The sequence below is a fragment of the Ricinus communis genome, chromosome 1 (genome assembly GCF_019578655.1).
Source record: "Ricinus communis isolate WT05 ecotype wild-type chromosome 1, ASM1957865v1, whole genome shotgun sequence".
Lineage (NCBI taxonomy): Eukaryota > Viridiplantae > Streptophyta > Magnoliopsida > Malpighiales > Euphorbiaceae > Ricinus > Ricinus communis.
Genome location: NC_063256.1, coordinates 5,375,795 through 5,403,668, shown reverse-complemented (window position 1 = coordinate 5,403,668; position 27,874 = coordinate 5,375,795). Strand labels below are relative to the sequence as shown.

At 31.0% G+C, this 27,874-nt stretch overlaps 5 protein-coding genes and 1 pseudogene across 6 annotated transcripts; all 6 read left to right on the top strand.

Moving 5' to 3' along the window:
• The first annotated feature begins 5,815 nt into the window (after window positions 1–5,815).
• LOC8281931 (WAT1-related protein At3g28050) lies at window positions 5,816–8,922 on the top strand. 2 transcript variants are annotated; one of them, XM_002531342.4, is made up of 7 exons: window positions 5,816–6,036; window positions 6,132–6,197; window positions 6,298–6,411; window positions 7,578–7,812; window positions 7,901–8,059; window positions 8,149–8,300; window positions 8,467–8,922. In XM_002531342.4, exons 1-7 carry the CDS (start codon window positions 5,864–5,866, stop codon window positions 8,612–8,614), a joined length of 1,047 nt encoding a protein of 348 aa, XP_002531388.1. In that variant the 5' UTR covers window positions 5,816–5,863; the 3' UTR covers window positions 8,615–8,922. The 2 variants fall into 2 exon arrangements, with proteins under 2 accessions (XP_002531388.1, XP_015582215.2); XM_015726729.3 differs by having other exon boundaries at window positions 5,837–6,036; window positions 6,116–6,197.
• A 964-nt stretch (window positions 8,923–9,886) lies between these two features.
• Window positions 9,887–13,544, top strand: LOC8281908 (annotated as a pseudogene).
• A 237-nt stretch (window positions 13,545–13,781) lies between these two features.
• LOC8281909 (WAT1-related protein At4g15540) lies at window positions 13,782–16,057 on the top strand. The gene is made up of 7 exons (XM_002531344.4): window positions 13,782–14,397; window positions 14,487–14,552; window positions 14,650–14,763; window positions 14,922–15,159; window positions 15,270–15,428; window positions 15,563–15,714; window positions 15,829–16,057. The coding sequence occupies exons 1-7, from the start codon at window positions 14,216–14,218 to the stop codon at window positions 15,980–15,982; spliced, it is 1,065 nt and encodes a 354-aa protein (XP_002531390.2). The 5' UTR covers window positions 13,782–14,215; the 3' UTR covers window positions 15,983–16,057.
• A 3,537-nt stretch (window positions 16,058–19,594) lies between these two features.
• On the top strand, window positions 19,595–21,088 carry LOC8281910 (2-hydroxyisoflavanone dehydratase). The gene has a single exon (XM_002531345.4). The coding sequence runs from the start codon at window positions 20,081–20,083 to the stop codon at window positions 21,008–21,010; it is 930 nt and encodes a 309-aa protein (XP_002531391.1). The 5' UTR covers window positions 19,595–20,080; the 3' UTR covers window positions 21,011–21,088.
• Window positions 21,089–21,537: 449 nt separating this feature from the next.
• LOC8281911 (probable carboxylesterase 5) lies at window positions 21,538–22,942 on the top strand. Its single transcript, XM_002531346.4, has one exon. The coding sequence runs from the start codon at window positions 21,916–21,918 to the stop codon at window positions 22,840–22,842; it is 927 nt and encodes a 308-aa protein (XP_002531392.1). The 5' UTR covers window positions 21,538–21,915; the 3' UTR covers window positions 22,843–22,942.
• A 481-nt stretch (window positions 22,943–23,423) lies between these two features.
• LOC8281912 (WAT1-related protein At4g15540) lies at window positions 23,424–25,994 on the top strand. Its single transcript, XM_048376302.1, has 7 exons — window positions 23,424–23,822; window positions 23,945–24,007; window positions 24,210–24,323; window positions 24,651–24,885; window positions 24,991–25,221; window positions 25,317–25,507; window positions 25,680–25,994. The coding sequence occupies exons 1-7, from the start codon at window positions 23,629–23,631 to the stop codon at window positions 25,831–25,833; spliced, it is 1,182 nt and encodes a 393-aa protein (XP_048232259.1). The 5' UTR covers window positions 23,424–23,628; the 3' UTR covers window positions 25,834–25,994.
• Window positions 25,995–27,874: the final 1,880 nt, after the last annotated feature.

Below are 27,874 nucleotides of genomic sequence, written 5' to 3'. Positions count from 1 at the left end.
CTATTTAAATTAAAAAATATATATTATTATTTAAACAAAACATAATAAAAAATAAATATTATTATAATATTCTTATTTTTTTCTTAATAATAATAATAAAAGAGACAGTTACAGTGACGGTGGTACAAAAAACGGTGAAGGTGAGAACAGTTTCAGCATATGTTATATATAGTAATAGCTAACTAAAATAATTGTACCTAAAATTATAAAATAATTTTTAAAGTATTTTTATTTATAGAATGATTTTCACTTTTTTATTTTTTCAAAATAAAATTAATTTGAATTAATTATATAAATATTTAAATTCAAGAATTTTCTTAAAAAATTAAATTAAGCTTGTATAACAAACTCCGTATCCAAGTCAAACTATATTTACATTGGGATTCTAGATGGTGAATTGGGGAAATAGCGTTAGGCTACCAGGTAAAGAGAAAGAGCCACGGGATAAACCATGAGATGATAATGGTGAACCCCCACATACATATACACATATACATGATACATTTTGATAATGTAATAATTTAGTAACATTCATAATGAATATGAAAAGTAACGTTCCCATAATATTAACCTTCTAAGTAAAATTTATTATTTCATTATTTATTTATGATTTGCAGCAATTAGAAAAGGAAAGAAATGAAGATAGAAAAATGTAACTGGCAAGAATTGCCCAATTGGAGAAGAGAAGAGATAGTCATATCATATCATATCAAAAGCCCAACCGACTTTGTATGTACTCTTTCCCTTCAGCTAGACAATCATCATCATCTTTTTTCTCTTTAACTCTCAACTCCCTCTTCCCCATGTGACTTTCACGTGTATTTCTACCTTCTTTCCCACGTGCTGCTTTTCTTCCATGGTTCCACCCCCCCTCTCTCCTTCCCCATTCTTCATTTTATATTAAGGAAAAATCTTCAGAAATTCAATCCGAATTGGATTGAAGAAAAGACTTCCTATTTTAAAATTCAATCACCTACCCAGTTTTAGCAAATTAGCATATTATTTATATTTCTTTTTATTGCTTTTTAAATAACTCACTCCCAAATGAATGCACATACTGACATCACTATTGAATTTGAAGTTCCCAATGAAAATTATTATTAAAAATAATGGATACAAGTGACATCACAACTATATTATTACTTACTTACCTGAGAATCGCCATTTTATTTATTTTTAGTCTAGCTCAACCACAGGCAGCATGTAAATAAATTAGCCAAATGATAATGTAGTTAAAAATTAGTGTATTTTGTATAATTTTATGACTAATATAACATATAATATTTTTTTTAATAGTAGATATAGTTAGTATGTTAATGTATTAGGTTAGAGAGAACGAAAAGATTCTTTTATAAAATAGAAAATAAACTACTATATTTTGAAGAAGGGAAGTCTCCAATTTAGACCTCAACGTTCGATACTAAATATTTAGCCACCATATTAAAACATAGTGGTCGACTAATATAACATTAAAAATATCAAGATATACATATGGATTATTAACTAATTAATTAATTTACGGATTGGAGGCAAATGGTGTCAAATATTCGATTAGTAGGAGCAGTTTCGCCTATATTATTTGTGTTATATCACACTCAAATGTCATCTTCCTTGGTGAGCCACCAATTAGCTCATGTCTATTTTCTTTTCCATTTTGTTGGCAGACAACATATAAGATATAACCCAATTTTTTTGGGTACCTTTTGTCAGGCTAATCCTTCCAAATAAGCCTTACCCAAACCTCATACCGTCTTGTTGCTGCTAGAATGGACCAGGCTGAGAGCTATATAACTCACCTATCATAGACACCACACCAACGACAGAGCCGGGCTTATGAATCTTAGGCGGACAAAGTATGTATATATTTTCTTTTTTGGAAAATGGCGGACAATCTATATTGGTACGTACCCCAGAACTTTTGAAATTTGAAAAAGTCACCTCTAAATATAAGATTAATCTCAACAGAGTAAATCATACTTGGAACGGGCTTATATATTATTTTATCTCCTTTTACATCCTTCATTTTAATCGAATCATAGATTCATGTTTAAAGTAAAAAAAGAAGTGAAATATCATTGCCAGAACTTACTACTCCACGAGATTGTGATATTGAAGAGAAAAAAAAAAGAAGAAGAAAGAAAAAGAGCGCTAGTGATCTAATGGCAGAATTTGAATTCAAGAGGGTAAATTAGCAAATATTTAAATTGAAAGAAAATGTTTATTTCAAATATTGAAATTAATTGTTGACTAAAATTTACCAAAGTGCATTATTTTTGTTAGGTTTCCAAGTCTTTCCTTCTTTGAAAGAAAACCTAGCAATTTTCACACAAAAAAAAGAAAAGGAAAGAGAAACAAGGAAAAACCCTGCAGAAACACGTAGTATGTTTCATGTAATCTACTGTCACAATCGATCAAAGTGTGCTTCCATGATAGCTATCAAAAGGCCTGCTTTAGGAAGAAAATAGAAAAGGAGAAGAAGAAAAAAGAAAAGGAGGGAGAGTCGAAGTTTAAAGGTAGTGGTAGATTTGCAGTGGTGATTTCAGGCCTGTACTCCGTATTGGCAGAGAGAGGGTTGCACTTTATTAAAAGAGTAGGAGGATTCATGGTATCTACCATTCATCTCCACTATAAGTTGGCAAACCACATACCACACCCATTCTTTTTTCAGTCTGCACGATTTTGCATTCACGCACACACCGCAATTATTTAACCAACTTGAAAATATTGCCAAGGGTAACCCCATTTACAGAAGACTTCAAATAACCAAATAGAATCCCATAGACTGGTTACCCAATGCTGGTAAAAGGAAGGCCTTGCCTGCCTAGTTCTCTTTTATTCCTTGTATTCGCTGATGCAGCTCTTTGCATGTTTCTTCTTCTCAATAAAAGAACCATATTTAAAATTAGGAAGAAAAAAAAGGAAAGAAAGAACCAAAGCACCCGTCTAATTTGTCTCTCAGCATTCGAGCAACTGTGGCAATTTCAGTCAGCTATTAAAAGTTGCAATAAGAAAAGAAATGAACAATCGAAATTCAAAAAATTTAGCTAACGGATCAGATGTTTGTTTCTTGGGCCATTGGAGTCCAAAGTGATGATATATATTAGCGTGGTCAAGGCCCAACCACCTGGCCCAAAAATACTGAAATTCTTATATATATGTGGTCGTCTCCATCCCAGATTTCCCAAAGATTCCAGAAAAAATTACAAAAATACCCAAATAAAAAATACGTTATAAATTTTCTATTTTATTTTACTGTGTGAAAATATAGAAAATACGGTTTTCTAATTTTTCTTTTCAAAAATGCAGTACTGATTGTCTTTTTTTTTTTTTTTTTCCTTTGGTCTAATGAACAATTAAAGAAAAACTGAAAAATAATTACAGGGTATTTTTTTAGAAAAGATTAAAAAGAATTTTTTGTTAAAGAAATTCTACACAATAAAAATAATATTTTTTTATTAATTTTAAATATTTTAAAAAAATTCCCAAGATTCTATTCCAAAATTTGCTTAATCCTATCCTAATTATGCCCTTTAGTAGAGTTGATCATGATTTACCCAACCCTAATAAAGTATGACCACTCCATCCCAGTTTAACAAAAAAAGGCCTAAGATATGCATTTGTTAATTTTCTTGGATCAGATTTAAGCAAAGAACTATGTCCTAATTCCAAAAACTGGGTAATTGTTTCTTGAAATTATAGTTTTATCCAAGATCATGTTGTTTTTTTGTAAAAATCAAGATACTGTAAAGATAATATCAGAATTGAACTATTAAATTCACTTAAAAGATTAATTTGATAGGATTTTGTATGTTAGAATTTACATGCTACATACCTCTCTCTTTTTGTTTATCTTTTGTTTTTTTATGAGGTGAGATAAAAGAGAAAAGAAAAGGGAAATTTGTTCTACTGTGTAATTGCGCATGCTCAATTGGGTGGCTTTTGTCCTCCATTTTAAAGTTTGAACTTTAAAGACGCCTTTTCTTTTTGCTATTAATTTTTCCTTTTCTTACTTTGAGTTTGAGCTTTATTAATATTATTACTGTTTTACAATTATATAAGCTTTTCATACATTGTAGTAGATTATTAAGTTTGATTTATATTTTTGAAAATAAAGTCTGTTTTCTTTTATATAAATTACAATTACCTTTAAATGTTCCCTCAGTTAACAATAATAAGAATAATAATAGATTTAAATTTTTTTGACATATTTGGCACATATGATTTTTATTTTGATATTTGATACATAGAATTTAAGTTTATATATAATTTTATAGTTTTTTCTATTAATTTATTGATTAATAAATTACATCTCTAATTAAATACTCATTCTAATTTTAAAAAGTAACATATGAATAATGAATTAGTTTATTAATTAGAGAATAATTATTTTAATTTTTTTAATTAGATAATGGTTATTTTAAAAAATATCATACTAATTATATTTTAATATTATATTAACTAATAAATTATTTCTCTAATTAGATAATGATTCTAATTATAATTTTTTAAAATATTAAATATTAAGTATTGAAAAATTTATTAAATTATATATGTAAATTTTATTTTTATAATCAAAATTATAATAACGGCCGTAAAACGCACGAATATATAACTGATATATATTAATTTATGAAATCTAAATGTTTTATGACATGTATACTTAATTTTTGACATAAAAAATTTTATTTTGATATTTGTATTATATTTGAAAAATAAGATTCAAAGTTATGTGTAATTTTATATTTTTTTCTATTAATTTATTAATTAATAAAATACATTTCTAATTAAATACTGATTCTAATTCTAAGATATAGGATGTTAATTATATTTTAATATTATACTAACTAATAAATAATTTGATAATTATATAATAATACTAACTCTATAATAATAAATTTAAATTTTAATTATATAATAGATTTTTAATTCTAAGAAATAGTATTATCAATTATATTGATGTATTAATTTATAATTAATAAATAATTTTTATATTATTACATTAATAAAATTTTAAAATTTTAAAAAAATTAAAGATATTTAAAAATAATCAGTTTGTTATTATTCATTAAAATTTTACAAGACAATGTTAAATATTAGAAATTTTATTAAATTGTATTAATTAATTTGATTTTATAATCAAAATAATAATAACAATCGTGCAATGTATGAATAAATGACTAGTTAGTTTAATTTAGAAGACTGGAAAAAAATTTAATTGATTAAAAAAAAACTGAAAAGCACTCCAAAATATTTTTAATGTTATAAAAACAATTACAAAATTGATTAAAGAAAAAAAATAGTAATTAGACGGAAAAGAATTATTGATGAAAATATAAATAGAAATTAATATATTTTTTAAAAAATAAAAAATATTAAACATTCAATTTTAATTTGTCAACTCTTAGATATATGATATGGTATATAATGTTTTTATAAATTATTTTTAAAATTCTAAGATTTTTTTATTAATAAAATAATTTTATAAAAATATTATATATCTTGTGAGATGAATAAGAGGTAAAACAAATTAAGATAAATTATATAAAATTAGTCTTAAGTTGGAAATATTAGTAATTCATCTTAATATGAATAGATAAATACTACTGAGACAGGCTAGAGTATCTTCCATACACGTAAATTAAAAATGTCCTTTTCTTTATTCATTTTTTTTTTTAATTCCTAATAAGGTCCTTTCTTTTCAGGCAACGTCACCCGCGACGTAATAACATGAATGGCTCTGCACTTAAGTGTGCCCACAAGTCATAATCTCCTCTTGTTTTCTTTGAAAAAAGAAACAAGAAAATTGACTTCTTTTTAAGGCTGTGCTTTCACATCTTGCAAGATAGAGATATCGAAGAAAGAAATGTGGGGAACAGGAGTAACGGCAGCTATGGTGGCAACAGAGTTCACAGAGGTGGGCATTAACACCATGATGAAAGCAGCCATGAGCAGAGGCATGAGTCAATTTGTGTATACAGTTTACTCAAATGCCTTTGCTCTCCTTATTCTTATTCCTTCTTCCTTCATCTTTTACAGGTATAATTTAATACTTTCTATAAATATTTCTACTCACAATACTGAATATTCACATTCTTAATTTTCCTGTTAAAATAAGGTACTGCATGTTTCAGGAGAAGACCTCGCCCTCAGCTCACAGTTTCCATCATCTTTAGGACCTTCCTTCTAGGTCTTCTGAGGTTTTCTTCTCTGCTTCAGTTTTAATTAAAATAACCAGTAATAACATTATGGGTACTGTTTAATGATTAATAAAGATTCTATATATATCTGTACATATAGTTGTTGTGTTCAGATGTTTATGAACACTGGGGTAAAGTATAGCTCTCCAACTTTGTCTGCGGCCATGATTGATCTTACACCCGCCTTCACTTTCTTGCTAGCCATAATCTCCAGGTGAGTGTTCAGTTACTTAAGTTCCTGGGAATTTTCTGAATCATTAATTTCTAGTCAAGGAAACTAATAGAAGAGCGACTGTTTTTATTGGAGCAAAAAATATATAAATAGTGGGCCTTGAATTAACTTTTATATTTTCGTTGTTTATAAAACTAAAATATTTAATATTTTAATATTTATCTATCACCATTCATTTATAAATGTGTAGGGTTGTTTGAAATTAAATAACATAATGACTCAGTAGGCCAAACTTTAAGAGATATATATAATAATTAACCCAATATACTCAACCTATTATTATGTTAAAATTTTAATAATTAAACGGTGATGACGTGTATAAAAATAATTATTTGATTAGTCAGATAAAACTATTATTAATTTCCTAAACTTTTTTGTTTTATTTTATTGAAACTTTAAGATTTTAATCTATTTTCTTGAGCTATTGCATTCTTTTTTTTTAATGTTATAAAAGAGTTCTTATACATATTTCACAAAGCTTTTATTTATTCTATTGAGTCTTTATATTTATATTTTTATTTTTATTAATAATCATTAAGTCTTCAATACAAACAAAAATAAAAGTATAAAGACTTAATAAAATAAAATAAAATAAAAATTAAAAGAATTTATAAAATAAAATTTAAAAATTTAAAAACTTAAAGATGCATTTCGCCAATTAGTTATTACATAAATATTCATGTAACAACGTTCGTTTATAAATATGTTTTGTAGACACATAACTACATGGTTTATGTTATTTAGCCATATCTGGCCTACTTTTGTTGTAATTTATGCACTTACAACTTAATTAGGATTAATTAAATGGAAAGTCACCATAATGCCTTTCGGCCTAGTGATTACACCTTTTGCATAAATGGGGGTGTTGGTTTTGCCAATTGTAAGAGAAGAAAAATGGTGGAAAATTAGCATTGGAGCCGTGTTTGTAAAGCAATGTAAATAGGCTTTAATAAAGCAATGCAAAAAAATATAGGCTTCTGATGACCATTGTTCTGTGGACTTTAATTCTGCAATAAATAAATAAAGACAAGTTGAGGTGAAACTAGCAGATTATATTGTGGTTCTCAAGCTAAACCAGTAATCTTTAGAAAGCCCAATCACCAAATTCTCTCCAACATGATTATGATTTAATCATTTGATGGTTCCAGAATGGAAAAGCTAGACTACAAATCACAAAGCACGCAAGCAAAGTCTATTGGCACCATAGTATCAGTTGCAGGAGCTTTAATTGTGACCTTATACAAAGGGCAGCCCATCACAACTCTTCCATCAGAAAGTAACTCGCTTAATCAGCCCCTGCTATTACTCTCATCAACTTGGGTCACTGGAGGCATTTTCTGTACAGCTGGTGCATTGTGCCTGGCACTATTGTACATTGTCCAGGTGCCTTATCAGAGTAGTCCATCACATGAAATAAGCATTACTGTACTTGCTACAAACCTGACATGTAAATTTTGTTGAGTACATGCAGACTTGGATTCTAAAGGACTGCCCTGCAGAGTTGATAATAACATGCATAGCTTGCTTCTTCGTAACAGTGTTATCTTCTATAGTCGCTCTAGTTGCAGAGAAAGATATAAGTTCTTGGATACTAAAGCCTGATATCGAGTTGATAGCGACATTCTGCTCTGTAAGCATATAATTAAAAGAGGCAGTAACGGTTGGTACATTGTCAAATGCTGTAATATAATGAACATGATGTTCTGCTAAATTCTGCAGGCAGTTTTTGCCGTATCAATTCGAAGTGTAGTTCATGCGTGGGCATGTCGCAAGAAAGGGCCTCTCTACGCATCTATGTTTAAGCCACTTGGGATCATTATTGCAACTTTCTTGGGGTTTTATTTTCTTGGTGATACTCTTTACGACGGAAGGTATATATTATTCTCTGCATAATTTTTATTTAAAGAAAAGAAATTAAATCAAGGAAATGGAAAATGTAGGAAAAAAAGTTTGCAATTTCTTACTCTTAACGTGATTTATATTCTCATTCGAAAATCAAGAAGGAAATGACATTTTTATGTGGTTTGACTTGCGCAGTGTGATTGGAGGAATCATAATAGCACTTGGATTTTATAGTGTGCTATGGGGAAAAGCTCAAGAAGAAAAGATGGGTAAGGATGAAAGGAATTCCAGCTTTGAGTCATCAGCCTCTCCTAAAGCTCCTCTTCTGCGAGGGGATGTGTAGTGTTCTTGGCTTGTTACACATAATTACTTGCTTAAGCAAAACTGGCATTCTCACACTTATTATGGACAGCCTATATCGACATGAGACGAATTCCTGACCTCCTTCCACTATATTCTGACAAGGATTGCGATAACATCATATTTATAGGCGTGGTTTCTTTCAAAACATCATTTTTTGACGTACATCGTGGTGACTTTCTCATTTTATTCATCCTAAATATGCTAATAATATAAATCCTTATCAAACAATACTATATAATTTTTATGTAAAAGTTCATCAAAATTACAGATAAATATTTTTACTTTCAATTTCCTGCTTCTTTTTTATTAATTATTTATTGTTTTTGTTTCTCCCTCCTCATTTTCCTCGTTTCAATGTTCCTTTGTTTTTTCTTGTCACCGATATTAAACAGAGATAGCTCTACTCTATATATCATTGCCCATCAACCTATTTTTCCCCTTTATTTACATATTAAAATTATTTAAGCATTCATAAATTGAATTGGGTTATAATAAAGTTTATTCACTTTAAATAAATTAAAATTATCAAATTCCATCATAGTTAATATAAAATAAAATCTAATTCTAATATTTATACTTTTAAATCTTAATTATTTAGTCAATTTGACATCTTAATTTCTGATGTAACCTAATAAATTCATAAATTTATTTTTTTATGATATTTTGATACTTTTTAACTATGTGTTTTTACTTAATATGTTTCTATGTATTGTATAAAAATGATTAAATATTATTCAAAAAAAACTTATATATATATTAGATTAAATTAATATTAAAAATTATTAATTAAATTAAACTGACTAATTTATATAAGTTTAGGAGCATATATTTGGTCTAAAATAAAAGTAATAATACTAAGGGAAAATTTTAAACGCCGATTCTTTTAGCGTCTATATATATATATATATATAAAATTTAATATCAATATTTATAGAATGAAAAAGAAATCGCTTCTATTACGTTTATAGATGATTGCTGCGAGTCTATGACTACACAAGCTTGCTCATACGAGCTAAAATAATAATAAAAGAAAAAAAAATAGAGGAACTAAGATCCTAGATCATAATCCAGATCATCCAAACAAAACTTTTAATTTTGTTTTCTTTTCTAAAAGAAATTAGGCCCATTATTTCAAAAGGAAAAAAGCAATAAACGGTATTTTCCTTACATCCGAATTTATTGCTTTGATCCATGACGTAGTGGTATATATAATCGGTGGGGTGGGGGAGATATTTTGAATTGATATTACATTCGAAATATCTGTTTTTTCATACAAGATGATGATAATGAATTAATCATTTGATAATTTCGGAATGGAAAAGCTAAGCTGCCGATTACAAAGTAGCCAAGCTAAATCTTTCAGCACCAAAGTATCAGTTGTGGGAGCCTTCATTGTGAAATTGTGCAAAGTATTTGAAACTCGGTGAGCATATATATAAAAGAGCTCATATTAAAATCTATGGAAACCCAGTAGCTGCACGGATAACTTCGATCATCAGGGTTGAATAAAAAAACCAATTGAACCTATATTGATAAAGAAAATCGACAAAAATTGTAGAAAACTACTCTCCTAATGTCATGAAACTTCTGTAGGTAGGAGAGCCGAAGAACACGAACATAGGCAAGGCACCAGCAGAAGAGGCTAATTATCACCAGAAAAGCTTGTCTCTTTATACATAAATACGAAATAGTGACAACACTTGCCAATTTTGTGAAGGCATTTGTTGGATCCCAAAATTAAAGATGCATCAACACTGCAATTCCGGCTAGCTCCCAAAAACAACCTTGACCATAATAGATAATCTATCAACGCAGTCTTCAGGATCAGCAGTAACAGTAGCCATGGTGGCAACAGCGTTCACTGAGGTGGGCATAAGTACTATGATGAAAGCAGCCATGCGCAGAGGCTTGAGTCAATTTGTATATATCGTTTACTCAAACGTCTTTGCTGTCTTTAGGGAATGGGATGAGGCCTGAGGAATTTCGGAACGTATTTAGACAATATTCATTGTTTTTCACGATAATTTGTGGTTTTTTTTCTTGAATTTCATCCCTCAAATGAATGATGACGATGAATTTAGATTTTCTTTTTCCTTACGTCTGAGTTTCATGGAGTCGTCTCACATCCCAAATAAAATGTCTTTAATTTGTTTGTATCCTGTTTTTCAGGAAAAGACCTCGGCCTCAACTTACACTTACCATCGTCTTTAAGATTTTTCTTTTAGGTCTTTGCAGGTTTGGTTTCTTAAAACAATAATGGATTCTAAATATGTGGCTCTTTTAATGATCGATTAACAATTTTAATAAATAATAAATGGTATTATGTTATGTTCAGTTGCTGTGTTCAGATGTTTATGAACACAGGGATAAGGTTTAGCTCTCCAACCATGTCTGCACCGATGACTGATCTCACACCAGCTTTCACTTTCTTGCTAGCTGTCTTCTGCAGGTCCATCTTCTTTTATTATTATTCTTTTGAGAAAAAGTTCTTCTGTCTTCTGAAATACTAGACAATGTCCTCTTTTTTCCTTTATTTCTTTGTTTTGGTAAGTGTTATCTAAATATTTATTACCTAATAACGTAGTTTAGAAGACTAACACATAATTTAAATATTTAAATATAGTTATTTAATATTAATAAATACGTCGAAGAAATAGTACAGAAATATATATTTTTAGCAATTTAGATCATTGGATCAAACTTTGAGAAAATTACTATTATCTAGTCAAGTAATTTAACTAACTTGTACAATTGATTTGAAATTTAATGCAATGACAAACTAAAGCACAGTATGGACACTGTAATCAAGAGAAAGCCAATCCAACAATCACTGAAAGGGAATCAACGGTCACTGAAACCAAATCCAATGGCTGGTAGCTCCTTCGCGCACCTGATGAGAGTGCATGTGTCTCTATAATATTCCTCTCCTTATTCGAAAGTAAATTATTGAATTCTTATTTCACGGATATAGATTCTGCTATCTTCAAGAAGAGACATGCAGAAACATCTCAAGTACAGTGAAACTTTAATTGTTTTTCTTTTATACATCATTATACTACTATGTACATTAGTTAGTTTATTTTTTTTAACTGTCAATAGGAGCAGTAGTTTAGTGTTGTAATGGATGAAGGCCTGCGAGGTTATTTGAGTTGCAGTTTGCTGAACCTACCCTTTCAAAGTGCACCCTACATTATAAATGAAGGACTGAGATGACCAATATATGACCACGTCGGTTGGCTATATTAAACATTGTTCTGTTACATTTTTGTTAGACTACTGTTAGTCTTTAAACATAAAAAGTAACATTTTTCGTTAGATTATTACTATTAGAAGCTTAGCTTAATAAGAAATTGACAACTGTGCAATTCCTTTGTGTTAAAAACAATCACCTGTAATAGATAAAGGTTAATGAGAATTTTCTCAATTTGTTTCCTCTATAAACTACTATCACTTTTTCTGCAATCTTCTTCTTCAATCTACGCTTCAAATCGTGATAGGCGAAGCTTTGTTATTGTTGGGCGGAGGTGTATGGGGTCTGACCCCAACCTCTGCAAAAATTATTAATCTAACAGAACCAAAATATTAACACTATGCCCCTCCTTCAAAACTACCCGAAATCCTAGTTGAGTATTTTACTGTACCCATACGTGTCTGAATCTGAGTCAATTTTTTTCAAAATTTTTGTTGCCCTGCTCTTCCAAATTCTATACAAGAAAAGAAAGTTCTTCAAGCTTGCATTAGATTTTCTTAATTACTATCTTTTTCTAATCCAAGATGTTTATGAATTAATTATTTGATGGTTTCAGCATGGAGAAGCTGGAGTGCAGATTACGTAGTAGCCAAGCCAAGGGTGTAGGCACTGTAGTATCAGTTGCAGGAGCATTAATCGTGACATTGTACAAAGGCCTGCCGGTTACAGGTGTTCCATCAGAAAGTAGTTCGCTTAATCAGCTCCTGTTCTCGTCGAACTGGGTCACTGGAGGCATTTTTTGTGCAGCTGGTGCGTTGTGCTTATCACTATTATACATTGTGCAGGTAGCTTGCTAAATTAGGACCTTTTAGTGCTGTTAGTCTCTCTATTACACGAGCATCGACTTTAACATGTAAATTCTGCTGAATATTTATGCAGACATGGATTCTGAAGGACTGCCCTGCAGAGTTGATGATAACATGCATATCTTGCAGCCTCGTGACACTGTTATCTACCATAGTCGGTCTAATTGCAGAGAAAGATCTAAATGTTTGGATGCTAAAGCCTGATGTTGGGTTGATAGCTATTATGTGCTCCGTAAGCATATAGAAAAGACAGTTATTATTATTATTATTATCATCATCATTTGTTATTATTTTTGTTCATAACTTGATTTTCTCTAAAAAATGCAGGCAGTTTTTGCTGTATCAATTCGAGGTGTAGTTCATACATGGTCATGTGGCGTAAAAGGGCCTCTTTATACCGCCATGTTTAATCCACTTGGGATGATTATTGCTACTTTCGTGGGGGTTTCTTTTCTTGGGGATACTCTTTATCTTGGAAGGTAATATACTACTGTCTCAACAAGAAAATAAAAAAAAGATTTAAAATGTTAAGGAACTGATAAATAGTGTGGTATTCTTCATTACTCTAATATTTGCTTCCTTGATGACTTATAATTGAATATGTAATTTCTGCAGTGTTATTGGAGGGATTATAATTGCTGTGGATTTTATACTGTGCTATGGGGAAAAGCCCAAGAAGAAAAGATGGTTGAAGCAGAAAGATATTATGATATTGAGTCATCGTACTCTCCTAAAGTCCCTTTTCTCCAAAATAAAAATCTAAATGTTTAGTCTTGTATAGATTTGACATATATTTTTACTTATAACCAACCGGTAAATAATTAATTATGTGTCAATTATTTAATATTAAAATATAAAATATTTATAATATAATATGTCCTATTCTTTTATTTTAACTAAGAAATTTTTTAAAAAGATTTGGCATTCCATGAATGCAAGTTATTAGATGTATTTATTTACTAAAAAATATATATATATTCTTATTCAGAATTTCAGTAAATAGAAAATTAGAGTTTGCCCATTCCACACTATTCCACTGAATCCCTATTTCAGGGCAAATATCTTTAGACGATTCTGCTCTAACTTCAAATTGATTGAAGATGAATTGGTATGCTAGTCATGACATGTACTTTTCAGGTAAAAAAGGAAAACTAATAGGAAATTTCGTCAAGTTTGAGGAGTGAAGGGTTAAAGCAACAAGGATCTCGTCCATATATTGTCATGGTTCTTGTTGAATTGTCAACACTTGTCACCAAATCAAAACAAACTTCACGTAGAGGATAAATTAGATGGCACGATTTTTCACCCCATGACACTAATTTAATCTTTTCGACTTTAGGAAATGACTAACTTTTAATGAATGATAACATTTCCTTCGAAGTCGACCAAGGTGCGTTATTCAATCAATTGTGTGCACTTTCCTTGAAGCAGCAGTGCATATAGTACCAGAAGCAATTGAGCTTTATCTACAACCCAAATATATCCCTCATTTCGAGGACTGAAGCTGCCATCAGTGTACAGAGAGATGGGAGATATGTGGGGATCGGGAGTAACCGCTGTTATGCTTACATTAGAGTTCTTGGAAGTAGGCATGAACACTGTAACCAAAGCAGCTATGAGCAAAGGCATGAGTCACTATATACTTGTAGTGTACTCTAACATGATTGCCATTTCTTTACTTCTTTCATCTTCCTTGATCTTCTACAGGTAAGTGTCTATATATACTATGAATTCCCAATTCTTTACATGTATTTCATTTTCTTTTCTTTTTTGTGCTTTTCCCTTTAATTCAACAGAAAGAGAATTGCTCCGGCAATTACACTGTCCATAATCTGCAGGATATTTGTACTTAGTCTGCTCAGGTACTTTAAATTCTGCATCTAACAAACAATAGAGATATACAACTGTTAATGCAGGTCTCATTAAATGACTTGTCTTGATGCGTCTGCATTTTTTTAGTTGTGCTGGGCAGGTGTTCACATATATTGGGATAGGATACAGCTCCCCAACTCTGGCCTCTGCAATGATTGATTTAACTCCAGCTTTTACTTTTATACTCGGAGTGTTTTCAAGGTTAGGATTCACGATAGCCTTGTATAATTAGCTTGGTTGATGTAATTCTATTTTCTATAACAACAAAGAAAGATGCGATTCCAGACTTTCAATCCAATTTCTTTTCCTCTTATACAGAGGGACTGATGTGGCTAAATTAAATTTTTGATTTTGCTTAGGTTGGAAAGGCTGGATTTAAGAATCAAAAGTGGTCAGGCCAAGTCTATAGGCACAATGGTATTGATCATTGGGGGATTAGTTTTTACTTTATACAAAGGTCTGCCAATTACAGGCATCTCCTCATCGGGTGATGAGTTACACAAGGAGATGCTTTTTTTATCTCCGTCAAACTGGGCAATTGGAGGTTTTTTCCTTGCAGCTCATAGTATCATCCTGGCTCTAATTTTCGTTATTCAGGTAGACTTTCCCAAATGTTTTTAATGTTCTAATTTGCGCAATATGTTGGATAATTTTACTTCAAGAGTTTGATCTTTGTATTTCCTTTTGGAACTTTTGACAATTTCCAGACATGGATAATCAGGGATTACCCTTCAGTACTCATCACGAATCTCTTTACTTGTACCTTTGTGACCATCCTATCAGCATCTGTATCGTTGGTAGCAGAAAAAGATCCAAATGCCTGGAGAATAAAGCCTGATATTCAGTTGATATCTATTGGGTTTACGGTAAGCATTAAAAAAAAAAAAAATCAATATCCAATACTTCATGCCTATTTCATAATTACTTTTCCTCCACATTACTGCTTCATAAATTTTTTCACTGACTTGATCTTGATCTTGACATACTGTTAAATTTACAGGCAGTTTTTGCCGTATCACTTCGAAGCGTAGTTCACACATGGGCATGTCACAAGAAAGGGCCTGTCTATACTTCCATGTTCAAACCAATTGGAATGGTTATAGCAGTATTCATGGGGGTATCTTTTCTTGGTGATACCCTCTATCTCGGAAGGTATCTACTGTTAATCACTACAAGCAGTTATGTACTATGATTGCTGGAAATTTAACAGCCTCTTTCCGTGGTTCGAGTATCTTACTTAAATTTGTTTTCGTTTCAACTGAGTAGCGTGATAGGTGCTGTTATCATTGCCTTTGGGTTTTATGCTGTGATGTGGGGTAAAACCCAAGAAGAGAACACAGTTGAAGACAAAGAGGACTGCAGCTTCGAGCCATCTTCCCCTAAGGCCCCTCTTCTGCAAAACAAATCAACAAGTGTATAGTATCATTTTGCATGAAGTATGTAAAATCCAACTTAAAAATTACAGTACGTAGATGCTTGTCTACTTTTTAGAGTATGTGCTTTACTGAACATTTAATTAAAAAATATTAGATAATTTGGATTAAAAAGATATATCTACACCAAAAGAAATCTACTGAACAATTAATTAAAAAAAAAAAACAAAGAAAAATGCATTAGTTGTAAGAAATAATTTATGTAGGCAGGACAAAAGTTCCCAACTTTATGGGTTTCAATAATTCATCTGTGCTATCACTGTCAAGTCCCATGCGGACGTGTCGGGTACGTCACATCATTCATCACTCTCCTCTTATACTAATTAAGCTAAATTATATTTTCAAGTCTTGAAAACAATTTTGTTTTCTTGACAGAATATATTTTGAACGTTTGCTTAAAATACGAAAACAAGATTTGTAGCTTTTCATAGAAGAGATTCTGATTTCAAATTATTGGGAAAAAAAAAGGCTAAATAAATAAATATGGTCCAGTCTCAGTTTTACAATTGCCTTTCAAGTTTAATTTTAATTCAATAAAATTTTTTAGTCTTAGAAATTTTTATTTTTAACTCCTAGTAATAAAAAATTATATTTCAGCAACGGCAAATATTTTTAATTAAAATTTTAAAATTTATTATGTTTTTATAATTACCCTCTAAATTCAATTTTGATTCCATTAAATATATGAATGAGTTGTTATATTTAAACCATTGCAACAAAAATTAAACCTCTTGGAAAATATATTTTATAAATTTTAATACATATTTATTATATTTTAAAATTATTTTATTAAAATAAAATAAAAATATTTTTTTATAATTCTTCAATTTTCCCGCTATCAAGAAATTTTTTTTCTAATGCTTACAGACCATTGCTACACCAGTAATTCTAACAAGAAAACATTTAACAGGCAATAAAAGAAATAGTGAATTTTTGTTTAAGGATTAAAATCCATTGTCTTACTATATTTATTTTTATTTTATATTATTTACTAATTTTATATTTTAAATATATTATTATTTTATTTAAACTTCGATTTTTTAAGATAGCATAAAATATATGTATATAACATCTGTAATTGAAAGAGTTAAAATAATAATTCATAAAATTGAAAAATTCAGTTGAATTAAATTAAAAAAAATATTTTATATTTTAAATATATTAGTGTTTTATTCGAATTTACATATTTTTTAGATGATATGAAACACACACATAATGTCTGTGATTAAAGCCGTTAAAAAATATTATAATTTGAAAAATTAAAAAATTAAATTAAATTAAAGTTGGATTCGAAAGATCAATTCCAAAAACAAGATAAATTTAAGAGATTATTTATATATTTATCCAAAAAAAAAAAATTAAACTACCGATCTCTAGTGACATTATTATCAAAGAACAATAATAAGCTAAATAATTAATGATTATTCATAATCTTCCGGCAATTGTTTAAAATGTGGAGACCAAAGTTAGCAGTGAGACAAAAGAAAAAAGAAAAGAGAAGAAGAGAAAAGCATGATTTCATTGAATAGCTTGGAGATATAATTACTTTATGATAAGATTTTCTAAAAGCTACTTCAATTCAACCTCCTGGTTTAGGTGGGTCGATGCCCTTTCACTTCCATAGCTTCACACGTACTCACCCATTTGATATTTTTCGATGCTTCGATGATTTGTGTGGAAAATGTGCATATGGTGACGATGACAGGCGCGAGTACCCTACCACAGTTGGATAGAAATTCTCAAACTTAAGGAAATCATTGATTTTCTATAACTTATCAATAGATCTCTGAGTTGCTGGTGACTAGTGTTTTTGATAGGAGTGCAACATTTTGTTTATACTTGATATTCATCTTGCAAAGATTTTAAGAATTGAAATTTGCTTAATATGTTCTGGTTGGCAGATTTAGTGATATTGCAGTTCTGTAGAAACCCTACAGTTACAAAAATCTGTTATGAACTTTAACATTGACAATGAAATTCACAAGAGGATTCCAGTGTTGAAGAAAAATAATGGATGGGAAAGAAATGACGAATAAGAAGAGATTAGAGTCCTATAGCCACAGACCAAACTTATTTTTATCTTTGCTGGCTATCCCATGAATTAGCTAAAAGCTACGTATAGTTTCGTTGCCTCGTGGCCTGTTCTAGGAATACAATAAGGAAATGAGAATACCGGCCAAGGCTAGCTAGATCTTGTCATTTCTGAATTCCGAGTACTGTGTGCCTGTGAAAACTGATAGGAGATAAGTTTTGCATTCATGGGTATTTCAATGGTTTTTTCTTGGGATGGTATTGGCAGTTACGGAGAGTATACTGTATATGTATTATTAGATTGACGACGATCGATCAATTTTTTGGCAGATCAGAACGTCTCCCACTGAATTTAACCATCCGGTCAAGTTTCTTCTTGCTTGCCTTAAATGGGTTGGTACAGAACTTGGAAATTTATTCCTGATTTTTAAATTTTTGTTTTAAGGTTATAAAGGAGGTGCTATTTTTAGTTTTAGAAGTCAGGATAAAATTGAAAAAAATGGGTAGAATTTGTGGTAGATGAGATAATTAAGCAAATTGCAGATAGGTATTATACCAACCTAATTAAAGCAAGCAAGAAGAAACTTACACAGAATGGAGAAACTGAATGGTGGATAATCTAATCTGCTAATTCATAATAAATTTTGAAAGACATCTTAGAGGGAAAAAAAAGAATGATCTGAAAAGAAAAAGAAGCAGATTCTTAATTGCTGCTCTTGTATGCCTAAATGAAAGAGATGGAGAAGATAATGTAAAGAGAGAACTGTGCCTGTGGTAAAGAAAAGATATGGGAAGAAGGATAAGAGAAGAGAGGCCACTAATGTAGATAACAAGAATACATCTGCTAATCCCTTTGCTTATTACCATATCACTTGCTTGAGCAACAACTGCCATTACCATTAGTACCTTAACATAATATCTTCTGCTTTTTCAACTGGAGCAAAAATGTCTGTCAATTTTAATCGACATGTCCAATTAATTTGGATTGCTTTCTACTACATGGAAACTATCAAACTCAGTAGAGATATAGGTAAAACAAAAAGATTTTAAGTAGGGTAAATTCGAGAAGAATTTGAACCTCCAGATTTGTTTTGATAAAATCTGGAATTAAGAAACCTCAATTTTAATGAGTTTTTAATTCTACAGATTCTGAAATTATATCTACTATATTATTGATCTAATTACAAATTAAATCCTAAATTTTATGTTTTTTTAATGATTTTATGCATACAAAATTTAGGTAACTTGAGAGGCAATTCTAAAAAAAACAAAAATTTGAATGAAATTAATGATGGATTTGACAAAAACTCACCTCAAACCAAATATCACCTAAAATGTGTCAATTTCCTATGTTATAGTGGGAAATTTTCTCTGTCCCAGTCATTCAACAAAACCATTTATTGATTCACTCTCTTTTCACAATGCTTTTATTCCAAGCTTATAACAACGTCAGGAAAAAGAGAAGGATGCAATACTGAGGGAAATTAACCATTTAAAATCCAATAATGCATAGAGACTTGATGCCAAAAAAAATCTTATAGTTCTGTGATTTGCCAATTAGGAGTCTAGGATCATTGGTGATGGTATGATTCTGGGTCAAAGTCAGCAATATGAAACGTATGCAAAAGTAAGCAGCTTTGTCTACAATGCTTGGGCTTGATCCAATTTTTTGCTGGGTATCTATTCTGGGCTATGTTCATTTTAAACCCAATTTAGACCTCCATTAGCAGAGACTAACAGGTCAACCAGATTATCTTCTTGCTCTTTTTAGGACCGGTAGTTACTACTAATACTATCTATGGTGTAAGACCGACAAGTAAGGAACTAAATTTATTAAAGAAAGCTTTAAGGTGGCTTCGTTAAACCCAATACAGAGGTAGCTAGAAGCTTCCATCATGTTTCATGCGGCTGTACTTTTTCAACACTAACAATCCCTCTACACTGCGTACTTAACCTCATCGCCTCCCTCAACAAAACATAACCAAATACCAAACTTTCTTAGTCCCCTCTTTCTTGATTCTTTGATTCCCGATTCTTGATTCTCTTTCTTTCCAATGGCATCGCCACAAATTGATAATAATGATGAAGTTGCCAAAGAGTTCAGATTCTTCAAAGTGTACAAAGATGGAAGAATCGACATGTTCCTCAAAAATTGGGAAACCATACCACCATCTGATGACCCTGTGACAGGTGTCCAATCCAAAGATGTTGCCATCTCTAAACAACCACCAGTCTCTGCTCGTATTTTCTTGCCTAAACTCCAAAACCTTAACAATAATAATAACAAACTCCCTGTCTTGTTTTACATACATGGGGGTGGTTTTTCCATGTTGTCTGCCTTTTCACCTCATTACCATAATTACTGCAGTTCTCTAGCTGCTGAGGCTAGTGTTATTGTTGTTTCTGTTGAGTATGGTCTCTTCCCGACCCGACCGATACCCGCATGCTACGATGACTCGTGGGTGGGGCTCCAATGGGTAGCGTCTCATGTTCATGGAAATGGACCTGAAAAGTGGTTGAATGATCATGCTGATTTTGAGAAAGTTTTTATTGGCGGGGATAGCGCTGGAGGTAATATAACACATACTTTGGCTTTTCGGGTCGGGACAATCGGGTTACCCAATGGAGTTAAGGTGGTTGGGGCGTTTTTAGTGCATCCATATTTTGGGGGAAGTGAAGATGATGAGATGTGGATGTATATGTGTCCAGACAATAAAGGGTTGGATGATCCTAGAATGAACCCACCTGTAGAGGATATTGCCAAGCTCGGTTGTGAGAAAGTGCTGGTTTTTGTGGCAGAAAAAGATCATTTGAATGGTCCGGGCAAGAACTATTTTGACAAGTTGAAGAAGAGTGGATGGAAAGGAAGTTTTGAATTTGTGGAGAATGAAAAGGATGAACATTGTTTTCATTTGCGTAATCCTGACTATGAGACAGCTGTGGAGATGAAGAGGAAAATTGTTTCGTTTCTAAAACAAGAATAATTTGGTTCTATTTTATGAGGGCATGTAACCTTGATAATAAAAGATTCAGTGAATAAAACATGTTTTCAATTATCGTGAGTTCCTGATTGATTGATCTCTGTTTCTTTAGTTTGTCGTTGAATTCCGATAATAGATCGCTTTGCAGCTTCAGGGCGAATTGAACATAGAATCAGCAATGTAATGTTGCTACTTAATTCACTACTCCATTGTGTTTTTGTGCTTTTTTTATTTGTCTGATCATCAACCATCTAATATTTCAGATTCAACAGATGCGTTTCATGTTAAGCAAGAAAAAGTTCAATTCTTTCAAAGTAGCTTCTCTAGTAATCACCTCGAATTCCCATTGTAAGATTTACCTCGGTTTGTTATTTAATAATCTGCTCAAGTTCAGCTAGATCAGGGGGGTTTTTGTCTCAGAGCCTCTTTTATGGGCATGTGAAAGAAATATATTATGTTATTAGCTCTTTAATGCATTTATTTGCTTGAATAATTTTGTGCCTATACCATAATCAAATATTTGTAGAGGCAGGGTTGCTGTATAAAACCTGCCAGTTTTGGTTACTACTAACAAGAGTTGTCTTTATCTTACGGTTCATAGTGCTTGAGCTGGGTTGAATTATTGAGTCTGGCTTTTGTTTTTGCATAACACAGCAATATTACTGTTAGAAAGATTAAGATCCACTGGCACAGCTAACTCAGCAGGCTTATCTTCTTTTGTCTTTCTTGCTCAGAGACATTATTGGGACTGGTTAGTAGTTAAAGAATGGTAGCTAGCTAGAAGCTTCCCTCCTGTTCCATGCTCCTTTTCTTACAATAAAAACCCGTCTTCTCTACAAGAAAACATAAAAATTACCCACTTTTTTCTTGAATCTTTGACTTTCTCTTCTTTTTCTTTTTTTTTCCCAATGGCATCATTATCAACAGCAGACAACGATGAAGTTGCCAAGGAGTTTGGATTCTGGAGGATGTACAAAGATGGCCGCGTCGAGATGTGCTTACCAGACTGGGCAACAAAAACAATCCCACCTTCTATTGACCCTGTCACCGGTGTCCAGTCCAAAGATGTTACCATCTCTACAGAGCCACTAGTCTCTGTTCGTATTTTCTTGCCTAAACTAAAAAACCTTGATGAGAAACTGGCTCTCTTGTTTTATGTTCACGGAGGTGGTTTTTCCATGATGTCTGCATTTCAACCTGATTATCACAATTTCTGCAGTGCTGTGGCTGCCGAGGCTAATGTTATTGTGGTTTCTGTTGAGTATGGTCTCTTCCCAGCCCGACCAATACCCGCTTGCTACGATGACTCATGGGCGGCACTCCAGTGGGTGGCCTCTCATGTCAATAGGAATGGACCAGAGAAGTGGTTGAATGATCATACTGATTTCGAGAAAGTTTTTATCGGTGGGGATAGTGCTGGAGGGAATATATCACATACTCTGGCTTTTCGGGCCGGCACCATCGGGTTACCCGCTGGAGTTAAGGTAGTCGGGCTAACTTTAGTGCACCCATTTTTTGGTGGAACTAAAGATGATGATATGTGGCTGTGTATGTGTCCAGAAAATAAAGGGTCAGATGATCCTAGGATGAACCCAACTGTGGAGGATATTGCCAGGCTTGGCTGTGAGAAAGTGTTGATTTTTGTAGCAGAGAAGGACCATTTGAATGTTGTGGGCAAAAACTATTTTGGGAAGTTGAAGAAGAGTGGATGGAAAGGAAATTTTGAACTTGTTGAGAATGATAAGGAAGAACATTGCTTTCATTTGCGTGATCCCTACTATGAGAAGGCTATGGAGTTGAAGAGAAAGTTTGTTTCCTTTCTAAGACAAGAGTAATTCCATTCCATTTTATGAGTCCGTGTATGATATTGGTAATAAAACATTACTGGATAAAAATGTTTTTATCTATAATATATTCCTGATTGGTTTCTTTTTATTTAGTTTGTAACTGAATTTCGATGAAGTTGTTTAGCTAGCACCCTTGTATGGCCAAAACCAGAACCAGAACCTGTGGTCTGTCTTTCGTTCTTGTTCTCTAGTTCTACGCTATTTAATCCGTAGAGGGGGAAGAAATCAACAGGGCTGTGTACTTGCCTTTAAAAAGAAATTCAAAGCATTTGTAGATTTTTCTTACAACCAAGGGATAAAATTTGTGGCCTGCAAAAGATAGCGTCCGTATTAAAAGTTTGCAGGACATCCAAAAAGTTGAGGGCTTGAATTAAATATCCCATTCTTGACTACTCCATCTTCATAGTGCAGTAGTGGTCAGAATTATTCTGCAGCAGAAAAATATCTATCTTATGTTAGTGACCTTATAGTGATTTAAACATGGAACAAAAGTGGGCCAAATGTCTCCCTTTCTCTAAACTTTTCAAAAGAAAATAAATAAATGAAGTGAGTTTGGCTTGGAGGTGAGATCAAGCCCTCCCTAAATTTGAGACTAATACTGCTAAGTTAATTTAATTTTTTTGCTACATCGTCATTTTTTATGTGATATATAGATGGATTTATGTTATGAGTAAAGCTAAAGAGACATTCTGATAAGGTTGCTGTAGATTCTAACTCCATAACTTCGGACCATTTTAACCAAAAAGGATACAAGTTGCTGTAAGTGCTAGATAGATGGGATTTATGCCCTGCAACATACGATCTCTACTGCCTTTTGTAGGGATGGTGGTTGCTATGCTGGCTCAAGCTAGCAATATGGAAGTAACCAAATTAGCTTTGTCTCAAGGGATAAACAAATATGTAATTATTGTTTATTCTGACGCTCTTTCTACTCTTGTTCTTCTTCCTTGTTCCTTCATAATCCACAGGTTTTCACATTTCAACAACTGTGTGTTTCCTTGTAGTAGTTGATCAAGAATTAGGCCTGAAATTATTCTCTCTCTTTTTTTTCAATTTTTTTTGGGTTCTTTGGCTTTCTTATGGTTGACAGATCAGATCGGACTCCACTCGACTTCTCATTACTTTGCAAATTCTTCTTGCTTTCAGTGTTTGGGTTTGTAATTGATTTATATCTTGCATGAATATATGAATAAGTTATCATAAGTTAAATACTCTTCTCTCTCTTTCTTTAAAGAGCTCAATTATAATTACTCAAACTCTTGAGAAGCAGGCTCTCCATATTCTTAAGAGAAAAGAGAGATGTAGATTCCATTGTTCAAGTTCTAATTTTCATTTTTCTTATCTCCTGTATGCAGATGGTGTGCCCAGATTTGTGGATATGTTGGTTTACAGTACAGCTCTCCTACACTTGGAACAGCCATGCTCAATCTCATTCCAGCTTTTACCTTCATACTTGCCATTATTTTTAGGTCATTCCTTTTTCTTCTTTTAATGGGTCTGGCTTTAAACTCCATCAAAATTTAGCAAAATAATGTTCTTATTCCTGCAATCAGTCACTTTCATAACTGTGGAGGACCACATGGAATTGAATTCTTGTCACTCTATGATAGTTGTTGGCAATAATTTATTTATTCTGTCCTGCAATTAAAGTAATTAACTTTCTAGCAATGATTTCCACTGCAAGAAAAATTTAATAGTGGAATTCAACCCTGTTATAGTGAGAAATTTGTGGCATATCCTTTTAAAAGTTGCTTTTCCTGACAACCTGCATCATTTGAAATTAATGTATGGTTTAGGTTGGAAAAACTTGATCGGAGAAGCAAAAGCAGCATTGCGAAATCCTTGGGAACCATAGTATCCATTGCTGGAGCATTTGTTGTGACATTCTACAAAGGCCCAACAGTCTTTGGCATAGCTTCACATATTAAAGAATCTCATCAACTTTTTCATTCACCACAATTTTTCTGGATGATTGGTGCATTGTTCCTTGCAGCTGAAGCTCTCATGGATTCAGCATGGTATATTTTGCAGGTTCGGTTTAATACCCTTTTCATGTGCATGAAATAAATAGTAAAATACAAGTATATATGTGTGTGTGTGTTTTACTTTTGATTTTCACATTTTGCATTCTTGCAGACTTTTATTCTCAAGAAGTTTCCGGCAGTCTTAATCATAATCTGTTATCTCTGCTTCTTCAATACGGTGCTGTCTGCAATTTTTGCTCTGATTGTTGTTGAAGACAGAAATTCTTGGAAAATAAAGCCTAATATTGGGTTGGCGACCATTTTGTACACAGTAAATAGACAGCTCGCCCTCCCTATCTTTTATTTTGGATTAGAACTTCAAAACTGTTGCAAGTTGGAACTTTGAGATGGTTTAAATTTGAGACCTAAAAGAAATGTAAGTGGCCCTCGGCAGAAATGACTCCACAAGTCACAAGTGGGTAGATTCAGCTATATTAGATTGAATTAGTTTCGCCTGAATTCTCTTGCAATTTGCAGGCAGTTATTGGACTTGCATTTCGTATCAGCTTGGTTGCTTGGTGCCTGAGCAGGACTGGACCTCTATATGTTACCCTGTTCAAGCCCTTGGCAATTATTTTTGTTGTTATTATGGATGCCATTATTTTAGGAGATCCTCTCTGTCTTGGAAGGTATGGTTTATCAAATTCTTCTCCCTTCTTGACCCTTTATGATTACTAGCTACAGTATAACTCATGCTATATAAGTACCGTATCAATTTGCATGTTGATAAACATATGTCAAACAGAAGTTGAACATGTTCTTATTTTAAGCCTTGGATGGTTAATTCTGAAACTCTTGCAGCCTGATCGGAGCAATCATAATTGTCACTGGGTTTTATTGGGTGATGTGGGGAAAGGCTAAAGAGGAGAAGGCAGGTGATGACTCTGCAGTTGGAAGTTGTGAATCATCTAGTGACAATGTGCCTCTGCTGGGAGACCTAGCCGAAGAGATATAGATTACAGTCATGTATGTTCATATTCTGTAGATAGTTTTAAATGTATAGTGTAATTAAATGCAGTTGTTTTTGTTTTGTTACTGGTGCTGCTTAAATGCTTTTCTGGAACCATTTCAATCCTAAACATGGATTCTTATTGATTGAATATTCATTGGACGAGACGTCATCAGCTCATCATTAAAGCAAAATCAATTGTTGTCATTTTCACTTTTTCTTGATTAAGAAAAGAGGGAATCATAATATGTTCAAATTTAATATTTTATATAAATAAATGAAGAGGTTCAAAATACTTTATTAAAGTCAAACTTTTCCTTTTAGAATTCAATCAATCCTCTTATAATTAGTATATTTAGTGAATACAATATTATTAAATATTAAATATTTTATTTATTAAGTACAAAATATTATAAAATTAATATTATTTGAAAAAGTTATTATAAAAATATAAGCTAAGTATTTAATTAAGAATTATTACATGCACTCAGAAGATGAGTTTTGTTTTTTGTTTAACATTGTTAAAACTGGATCAATTATTTGGATGACTTTGGGTCCATGCGTGCCTCTAACAAAATAATAAATTACGATATTTAAGTTATAATATTGACTCCATCCATTCTAATACGTCACTGATTGCATATAATAATAATATTTACATATAAGTTTTGGATTTTATAGATTCAGGCTATACATACAGTGAGACACATGACAATTAATAATAACTAATTGTATAGTTATTATTTTGATTTATAAAATTAAGTTAATAAATATAATTTAATAATTTTATATATTTAAATATTAATCTATAATATTTTAAAATATAATACAAACTAATTTTATTTAGATATTTTTTTAATTTTCTTAAAATTTTAAAATTTTATTAGTATAATAATATTGTTTCCTAAATATTTATTTATAATTTTAGTATAATATAAATTAATACTATCAATATAATTAATAATATTATTTGTTATTAAATATAATAATAAAAATATTATTTAAAATATTATTTTTCTAGAATTAGAATTATTATTTAATTAAAAAATTAATATATTGATTAATATAATATTAAAATATAATTAATATATTATATTTTAAGATAGAATTAGTATTATTATCTGATTAGAAAATTATTTATTAGTTAATATAATATTAAAATATAATTAGTATCATATTTTTTAGGATTATAGTTAGTTTAATTAAGAATATAACTTATTAACCAATAAATTAATAAAAAAATTATAAAATTTTACATAAGTTTCAATCTCATGTGTCAAAAATAGTATATATTAAAATAAAAAATTTATGTGTTAAAAATTAAATATATATATCAAAAGATTTAAATTTTAGAAAATAATATAGACAATATAGAAAGCAAGTTGATATTGAAATTCAGCTAAAATGATGTGAAACGAAAGGAAAAGACACTTGCATCAATACTCAAGGGTTCTCACCACATGCAAACAAAAAATTGTTATTGAAAATCTTAACAAAAGAAATATGAATATTTATGCTAATATCTTTTCACCCCTTCAAAAGAAATATATATATATTCTCTCATTTTACATGATTTAATAATTGTTTCTAGTTTGAACTCTTTAATTCTTTTACTATAATCGTAATATTTGTATGAAATTAAATAAATAAGAATATCTTATAAAATTAAATAAATTAAATGTTTTAATAATATTTAAATTGAATCAAATTAAATTATTTTATTATAACTTGATTTAATATCTGATTACGTTATTTATTTTCAATATCTTTTTTATGGATTAAGTATTTTATATATTTTAAGTATATAATTTAGTAATATTTTCTCACTTTACATATATAAAAGTAAAAATATTTTATGTTACTTTTTTAATTTACTAAATTATAGAAAATATGATATAATGCTAATTTTAGTTAACTAAACTTTTTACTTAGAATTGGACCATATCAAAATAATTTCATTGAAATATATTTAAGATAAGATACAAAAAAGAATTAAAGGTATAAATAAGTATAAATATTATAATTAAAAAATAGCTCTTTAATTGAT